This window comes from Lepeophtheirus salmonis, chromosome 4, assembly GCF_016086655.4.
Source record: "Lepeophtheirus salmonis chromosome 4, UVic_Lsal_1.4, whole genome shotgun sequence".
NCBI lineage: Eukaryota > Metazoa > Arthropoda > Copepoda > Siphonostomatoida > Caligidae > Lepeophtheirus > Lepeophtheirus salmonis.
This window is the reverse complement of record NC_052134.2, coordinates 47,865,013-47,874,900: the sequence shown is the minus strand read 5'-3', so window position 1 is coordinate 47,874,900 and position 9,888 is coordinate 47,865,013. Positions and strand designations below refer to the sequence as shown.

Sequence of the window (9,888 nt, the reverse complement as noted above, 5' to 3'; positions counted from 1 at the left end):
TTGTCCCCGAACTTTTCTCTGGCCCAAGGTAATACTTTCTTATACAGAAGTTCGATGTAAGCATCTACATTAAGCAGCTCCTTCCTCTCTATAAAAATAGGAGGGTAGACTATGCATGTGCGGGCCACAACGCCCAAGACCATGTGCCGGGGTGAATAAGCACGATAAACAGTGGTACGGCCGAACTTCATGGATATGGCCTTAGAGGACATGCTTCGTGAGAGAAGCATTAAAATTTTACTCTTTTGTTTCTCCATTTCACTCGTGTTTGTTTGTTTTGTTTTTGTTTGAGTCAAAACTTTACCTAAGGATTTTTGAGTCACAAAACCTATCTTTCGCAGTGTTTGAAGACGATCAACGAATTAATTTTTGATTTATTAAAACTTAAATTAAGTGTACCACGAGCTAAGATCAACACTGTATATTTTACATTGTAAGCAAAATGTATACTGTTTTCATATGATAATCCTCAACTTCCAAAAAAAAAAAAGTACCCCATCATCTGTACATATATCTAACAACCCAAATCTTCGGATGAGTTCATGTTGTCGGCACTCATCACCAATTATACAATTCCATCGTTTTCTTTCTTTATAGAGCTTGTATTAAGTTTGTACTTAATTCCTTTATAACTTTCACTTAAACACATTAGTGCATCCCCTTCGAATAACATAACATAATTATAACATACATGAATACATTTAACATTACTCTGCGTTCTGTCATTTCTGTGGCAAAAGATTTCCCTTACAAAGGTTACTTAGATACATGTACACTGTGACTCTATCAAATTTTCTCCTTTCGTTTTTGATATTTTCAATTCTTTGTAATGGTAACAACTTTCAAGTAAATAAAAATGTGATCATTTGATATCTGAAATTTTAAGCCTGTGATATACCCAGCAGTCGTGATTGCAGGATCATATATTTTTTTTTTTTGAAGGGGTCTTGGTTTTGGAATTTTTTTATAAAAAAATACAGGAAAAAATTTCAAAAACCAAGAGTTGTTAACAAAAAATTTCAAAAATCAAGAGTTGTTAACAAAAAATTTCAAAAATTAATTTATTTGTAAAAAAAACTTCAAAAATTCATAGCTATTCTCAAAAAATTTCAAAAATTAATTTATTTGTAAAAATACTTCAAAAATTCATAGCTATTCTCAAAAAATGTCAAATATAAAATATTTCCGAAAAAAAATTCAAAAATCAAATATTAAATATTTCGGAAAAAAAATTTGAATTTCAAATATTAAATATTTCGGGAAAAAAATTCGAATTTCAAATATTAAATATTTCGGAAAAAAAATTCAAAAATCTACTGCTATTCAGGAAAAAAGTATGTTTTTTTGCTAAAAAAAGTTACAAAATACAAGCTATTTAGAAAAAATTAAATTTTTTCCAAAAAAAATATAAATTTTTTGAAAAAAAATTGAAAAATTAAATTTTTTGGAAAGAAAGTACAAAAAATTAAATTTTTTGGAAAAAAAACTTCGAAAATGAAATATTAAATATTTTGGAAAAAGAATTCAAAATTCAAAAACCAAATTTCAAATATTAAATATTTCGGAAAAAATTAAAAAATCTAGTGCTATTCAGAAAAACATTAAATTTTTTGCAAAAAAGTTAAAAAATCCAAGCTATTTAGAAAAATTGAATTTTTGGAAAGAAACTACAAAAACTAAATTTTTTGGAAAGAAACTACAAAAACTAAATTTTTTGGAAAAAAAAACTTCAAAAATCCATAACCATTCTCAAAAAAAGAATATAAAAGTTGACTAAGTCAAGCAGTCAGACTATTTACAACGTCAAAGAGGCCATTAATGAGGGTACTGGCATCGAAAGGAAGTTGAAGTGGTGTCCGACCTAAAAATATATCCTGATGACATCAAGGAGTCTACCCAGAACAACCCGACGAAATCCATGTGAGCTAAAGCATTTCTGAAGGCACCATCTTGAATGCCGTCAAAAAGGCAGGGGAAAAGTTTGACAATGTTGGACTGTCCATTATTAGCACAAAAAAAGTGTGAGGACTAGCTTCAGCGTTGTGAAGTACTTTGCAATCAGCTGTAGAGGGGACAGGTTTGGCCGCATCATCAATATCACCAAGAATCGGTGATGAGCTTGGGATTAGTTGCATCAAATGGACTGGTGATGCCACGCATCTGGTTCAAAATAGGGTACATGTTCAACGCTACTGACTACGTATATGTATCAAGGACTAAGTGTATTCCCTGGATCAGGAACTGTGATACATCAACAAGATGGTGCACCGGCACATCCACTAAAGTTTGAATAGTCATTTTTGGAGACCAACATGTTATTCTGGCTGAAAACAATATGGGCATCATACTCGTCAGATCCTAACCTGCTCGACTTTTCCTTTTGTCCATATGTTGAGGACCTTTCCGACAAAGGCACCGAGTCTGAAAGCTCTCAAGAGTTCTGTGTTCATGTAACTTTTTCTTGTTTCTAAAACTAAAGAAACCTTTGAAAGGAAAGATATTTGCAACGATTGAGGAGATAGAGACTGCATCGCTGGAAGAGCTCAAGGCTATACCGAAAAGTGCTTATGAGAAGTTCTTCCAGGATTGAAAAAAGCGTTGGCAAAAGTGTGTTGTATCTGAGGGGTATTACTTTGAAGAGGACAACATAAATATTTTCCTAAAAATACAAAGTCACCTTACTTTTTGAACACACCTCGTACATATATTCCTAAATAAAAATATACAACTGAATTACATAAAATTAAAATTTCATAATATTTTACTTATGCAAAATATTATGAATATACATAATCTTAAACGTGACTCATTAAGAGCTATGGGAATAACCTTGTTGATGATTGATTAGTGATTATTTTGTTTTTAAAGAAAAATTAATGTTTATATTATCTTATATTGCGTACAAGTTGTAATCTTTACAGATTGTACAAGTTCAACTAAAAAAAATAGATAAAGAATGATGTAGGAGAGGATAATGCAATGATTGGGTGTTTTCACTGACGTGACTAATTATATGATAATTAAGGCAACTCCATCTTATAGCTCAAAGTTAATATTTTACTAAATAAAATGTCCCGTTTCTTTATAAAATCTAGAAGAAACGTCATCAAATGGCTTTTAAAAAGAAATAAAAACTAATTAAAAAATTATATAAAGGGGTTTCAAGTGACGTCAGTATGGTTTATGTCTACCATTTTGCATACCTGAACAACTAATTTTTTAAAACAGTGAAGCCCCTTTTCCATCAATATTATTATTAGTCAAAAATGGAGCCAACAAATAAAAGGACTATCAAAATTGTAGTAAAAAAATTGGCTAGTTTTATCTGACCCTAAAATGTATTCAAAAACATGTTATTACATTGTTATGTAATCTTATTTTTCTATTGTAGATCATAATTAACTCTTAGAATGGAAATAATTATACATTTTTACACTAATTGTCTTACTTTTTTCGTCCCTAATCGATGAAAAAAATGTACAAATCTAGCTATTTTTATGATTTTTTAGTACATATTACATTCATTTAATTAAAATATCATTGTTTAACATGGGCATTAAGTGGTATTCAATACAGGTGTTTATTTATAAATTTGTTCGATATAGTTGATTTATTGTAAATTTTTCCAGTTTAGTAGTAAAAATATCAACTTTGAGCCCCCAAAATGGCTTCTCCTTCAATTATGATGCAATTTACGACGTGAGTGGAAATGCAAAACAGTGATATTAGAATATAATCAAATAATAGGTCTGGCAAGTCAGAAGTGAAGACTTGGACTCGAGACTCGATTTGTAGTAGAGTCCATTTTTGTTCTTGTAATTAAGGACTCGTGACTTGACTTTGAATCGAAATCAAGTTTTCACTGGATTTAAAGTAACATTTAAATAATTTATTTTTTACTTTGTGAGGACTCCATAAAAATATTCAAGAACTTGGGTTCGACACGGACTTGTGAGCAAAGACTTGAGACTCAACTTGTACTAGTAGTACCTACTAATAAGGATTTTCCCCAGGTATGTTGAAAATTCCTATGAAATTAAGTTTGTTTTGAAGGGATTAGAGACAAGAAAAATAGGATAATTGGAGAAAAATATGCGATCCATGGAAACATCATAGTTAATTTATTATCCACATTATTTAAATTCTTATAAATTTGATTTTTTAGGTCCCCAATATGTCTCACATCAACAATACTGACAGTCTATAAAAACACTATTTTGATGGTCGATATCTATATGGACTGTACATATTGCGATTTTGTACAAATTGCAACCAAAAAATGATTTTAAATGAAGGATTTTCAGTACTTGGATGAGAATAATGCATTAATTGAATACCTTCCATGTGCTAATGGTGTAATTTTTGACTATTTTACTACAAATTACTAAAATATAAGTATTTGGTAGCACATTATAAAGTTCAAATGCCACAGTTTTATTAATGATAAATAATTAATGGTCATGTAATTTTAATAGATCAAAATGAAATGATAGTATTTATGAATAGTTGGTAATTAGAATGACGAATGTTGGAATTAAACAACTTGTACTCAACAGAAAATTGCGGAGCAATTTACTCCTTGTATGATGAAAATATACCAAGCTACAAATTGATAAATGATTACTATTATAAGGTAGATTAAATAATTAAATGATACAACGTTAGATTGCTCATAGATACACAATAAATAAGTAATATTATATCCAAATCAAATTATATGGTATATGTGAATAGTTGGTTATTAAAACGGCTAGTGTATTAATTAAATCAGATCTTTTGAACAGTATACAAATTGCAATTTTCACAATCTGCTTACAGTAGATGTTACATCTTGCACTAAACCCCCAATCGTACTGGGAATGATATACTATAATATATTGATTTTACTGTGCTTTAAAACTTTCACCTATCTAGTTGTGGACTAAAGAAGACATAATTATCCCCATAAATCTGATTCATAACAAACTATAAAAAAAGATACATAACTTTTATGTTCTAGCAACAAAATAATTTAAATTAGATAAGTACATATATTATTAATTTAGATTATTATGGCATTAAAACATAGCCACGCTAATTTTACTTATTATCGCATTATATTTTGAAATGAATTGTAGTAATAGCTTATAATATATTTCCGCAAGAGGACGCTAATTCCGTGACGTCAGTCCTTTCAAACGTTGTGTTTATTTGTTATTGTAATAGTACGCACGTGTGTATGTTTGACGTCGTATTATTTATTTATCCTCTAAAATGACCTTTTTCATGAAGAAGGGCTCCAGGCCTGGAGCTAAGAAGCGGAAGGTAAGCATTCATACTCATTTTGACAAATTGTGATAACATTTATTGCGTACTTTAGTTAAATGGAGCACCTAAAAGTGGTAAAAAGAAGGGATTTGAAGAGAATGAAGAAATCTTGAGCGATGATTCGGATGTTATGGGTCATGATTCGGATATCGAATCTCATACAGATGAGGACGATGAAGAAACCTCTGACCAGAAACGAATCCGTCTGGCAAAAATGTACCTGGAAGAGATTGAGAGGGAGGAGAAAGAAAGAGGAGTTGAAGACGAAATCCGTGACTCCGTGAATGATCGTCTTATGACGGATGCTTTAGAAGAAAAAGGAAAACTTTTCCGAACTGTTGCCTCTTCTCTTAGACCCATTTTCCCTTCAGAAACTCGCAATTTAAAGGATAAACTCCATAACGGTTCGATTACAAGTATAGCCTGCTCAAACGATCACTTATACACTGCTTCTAAAAACGGGGGTCTCATTCAATGGAGACTTAAAGACTTTTCTAAAATCAAAAAGATCGTCCCAGGTCGTAAAAAGGATTTAAAAACGCATGTAGGGCATTGTGGTACCATTCATGCCTTGGCTGTGTCAACTGACGGAAAATATCTCGTAATTAATTATATTTATTTAATATTGGATGGTAAAAGTTTTGACTAAGAATGGATCACATCAATAATCAATTACTTCGTCTATTCACCTTATAATGACTACTTCTTTTTAGGCCTCAGGAGGCGAACATGATAACATTCATATTTGGGATGGCAACACCATGGAACATTTATACACCTTCAAAGGCCATCGAGACATGATATCAGGCCTTGTTTTCCGAATTAATTCGCATACTCTGTTTAGTTGTTCATTTGATCGATCTGTCAAAGTCTGGAACTTGGATGAAATGACTTATGTTGAATCTTTGTGGGTGAATTATGACGAAATATTTTATATAATGGGAGTTCATTTATATGTTATTTATTCAAAGGTTTGGTCATCAGGACAAAATAACTGGGATCGATGCTGGACGAAGAGAAAGAGCAGTTACGTCTGGAGGTCGTGACGGATCTATTCGTGTATGGAAAATAGTAGAAGAATCGCAATTAGTTTTTAATCGTCCCTCATCATCTACAGACTCCGTCAAACTTATTAATGAGGAACACTTTGTAACCTGCGGTGAGGATGGGTAAGTCTCAAATAATTACAAAGGTAAATAATTATAACTGTCCTCCATCGTAGACATATTTCGCTCTGGGGGTTGATGAAGAAGAAACCCTTGTTTACTTATCAAAAAGCGCATGGCTTGGACTCTATTAATCATCAGCCCATGTGGATCAGCTCAATCGCTACCCTACCTCAATCAGATCTTATAGCATCAGGTAATATGAACTGGCTAACTGTATTTCTACTTAATAATAAAATAAAAAAAGAAGTTTTATGCAGTTTTTGTATTCTATTTTTATTGAAGATTCCTCCCACACAAGTTGCACGATGTTGATTGTCTACATCTGATATTTTTATCTAACAATAAATGATTATTTTTTTTCATCTCCCAAATTTTTGGTGTTGATATGCATTTAAAAATATTGTGCATATGAATTTGATAGCGCAAGGCTACCTGGAAAACTAATATATCCAAGGAAACACTACATATTTTATTTGCTAGGAATATTTCCCTTTTTAACTAGTAATGTAAAAAAACAACAAGTATGGTTGTATCAATCCTACTAAATATGGCACTTAAAATCAATACTTGTTATCAGTCATTGAAAAACGTTCCGAATTTTAAAGCGCCCTCTACAAGGAATCATTTCACTAATATTATAGTAAAGTAATTAGTTTGGTAAATTAATTAGTGTTATTTTGCATAACAATATATTTTTTTCATTAATTATCGTTATATAAACACAACACATAGTTTGCACTTATTCATAATTTATGGATAATTATTCTAATTAAATTTGAGCCCCCCCACCCCAGACTAAAGAATTCAAGTTCCTTTACATATTTTGCCTCAGCCTATCTAACGAAATGGGGCTCTCACACACGGAGTCGAATGATTTCGCCTTTATATGAAAATATATATTCACAAATTTTGTGTCTCCTAATTAGTAATTATTTTCTTATTCGAACTCAAAGTTCTATTCCCCAACAACCTCTTCTTCCAACCATAAATTTCATTTATGAAAGGGATTTCATTATTCATTATGAGGACCTCTATTTTCAAAAAAAGGTTCCATAGGAATGCTTTTGCTTACGATTCGAACGCGTCCTTGAAACTTAGGACTGTACCAGATAGAACGAATATTTGAAAGCGATACTAAAAAACGCTTTTTTATTCTATGCACCAACTTACAAGATAAGGATCTGTTGGTTTTGACTTGTAATGTTTTTTTTTTTTTGGCATTGAGTAATGATGCATTATCAAATCTTCAATGCAGACATTTCAATAATTGTATTTTTGTATAAAAAAAACTAAATTGATGTTTCCATATTCGTTTCTCATTGAAGGCGTTATCAGTATCATGTTGCATTGTGCATATTTAAATGCCTCCAAATCATCATTACCTTTGATTAATATATATTGTATACAAATTGCAATCAAAAATTTAGACAAGTATGCAGAATTAAGAGTATTTGTGATAAAGATAATACAATGATTGGGGTTTCAATATATTTGTAATATACATACATATATATTAAAGGAGTAATTTGAGACTTTCCTGAGTAAAATTAATAATTAATTAATCTAAGTATTCGATAGCACATTTTTTAAAGTTCATATGCTCACAGCTATCTTACTCGTAAATACTTAATGGATACATCATTTCAATCCATTCAAATTAGTTTTGAGACACAGTTAGAGACAGATTTTTGTAAAAGTTTGGGGATTAAAGGGCGTTGACACATCTCTAATGCATCTACCTAGTCTTGTATCGGTCCTTATTTAGGATTGTGGACTGCGTTCCAGTCCTTCTTGTCGATCCTTAAAGAATGTTGGTATAAGTTGATAATTTTTGCGGCTAAACTCCCCAAATGATGAAATCTAACAACGTCCTGCTAAAAACTATTATATTCAGAGGTGTACGCAAGATTATTTATATATATATATATTTTTTTTTTTTTTTGGGGGGGGAGAGAAAATTATAGATTAGTTAACCAACTTCATATTTTGTTTAGGATCAAGAGATGGATTCATTCGTCTATGGAGATGTACTGCCAATTTTCGTGGTTTAAAAGAGATTCAAACTATTCCCGTTACTGGTTTTGTCAACACACTTCAATTTACTCCGGACGGAAAGACTCTTCTTGCGGGGATTGGTCAAGAGCATCGTCTAGGAAGATGGTGGCGTATCAAAGAAGCTAGGAACTCCATTTTAGTTTTACCTTTAAATTTTAATGAAGAGGAGGAAGTTGAAGATGATATACACGAAGAAAATAATATTCATGATGTAGAGATGCGATCCTTGAGTCAATTAGGTTTATCTTAAATATATGTAAATGCATATAACTTATTTCGTATTTCTTTTTTTTAAAGTTGAAAGATAATTATGTTATTTAAATAAATTGCCAAGAAACTATTAAGAAGTATTTTAACCATAAGAGAGGAAGTGGCCAATTTAAAAAAAAAAGGAAAAATAATTTGTCTAAATAATTTAAATACATAAAAGAATTTCATTTTCTATCATTAAATAATGGTATCCTCAAAACATCCGCAAATATGTACTTTTTATTATCTATAGCTCCTCTCCCCCCGTATTAGTAGTGTTCTGATGGTTGATATCTTCTACATACACTAATTTAGCGACTGTCTGATGTACATGAATAGCTACTAGGGTACCCTCCATCCAAACAACACATGACAGTTGTGTTGTAGCCGTCCTTGGAATATTTCTTAAGAAGGTTGATGTTTTATTAAGCCACATGAGATAGGTATTAAGATCATTGCACATATCATGCTAAAAATATTCATTTTATGAATTATAATTGAATATAAGGCAAACATTATATTTTTACTGCGTTATATAATTAAATTTATTAATTAACGAAATAACTATATAAGGGAACACACTCTCAATGACGTCATGAGGGATCAATTTTACTTTCTTTAAGAACCAACAAGTGAGACCGGACTGGACTGCGTTTCTCGCTCCTATATAGGAACTGACTGACCATTATCCGACAAGTCCTCAAATTTTAAATACTAAGGAGAAATTGATGTTGTTCAAATATTCAAATTACATCGTGGTATCATTTTCTTTTGAAGTAGACCTTGCTTTGACCTTGAAAATGTCGTCATTTCATAATGTTTTCAGTCAAAATTAGTGTTTAAAATCCTAAGAGGTTTTGCCACGATACTAGCGCCGTATATCTGCGGACAAATCAAGCCGGATTTTGATTTACAAGAATAGCCACTAGGGTGCCCTCTATCCAATCAACACCTGACAGGAGCTTAAATTTTAAGTATTAATTGCAAAAACTGGGGCCTTGCATCAGCTGATAAGATTTACCAGACGTTAAACAGTACCTAGTCAGTGTTGTTACATGACGTCAGTATTGTTGATGTCGGCCATTTTTTGGGACTGAACCATAGTGAC

General features: G+C 31.4%; 1 protein-coding gene across 1 annotated transcript; it reads left to right on the top strand.

Annotated features, from left to right (window-relative positions):
- Positions 1-5,146: 5,146 nt before the first annotated feature.
- LOC121116084 (U3 small nucleolar RNA-interacting protein 2) lies at positions 5,147-8,871 on the top strand. Its single transcript, XM_040710301.2, has 6 exons — positions 5,147-5,304; positions 5,360-5,908; positions 6,021-6,214; positions 6,279-6,476; positions 6,530-6,669; positions 8,471-8,871. Exons 1-6 carry the CDS (start codon positions 5,254-5,256, stop codon positions 8,779-8,781), a joined length of 1,443 nt encoding a protein of 480 aa, XP_040566235.1. The 5' UTR covers positions 5,147-5,253; the 3' UTR covers positions 8,782-8,871.
- The last annotated feature ends 1,017 nt before the right edge of the window (positions 8,872-9,888 follow it).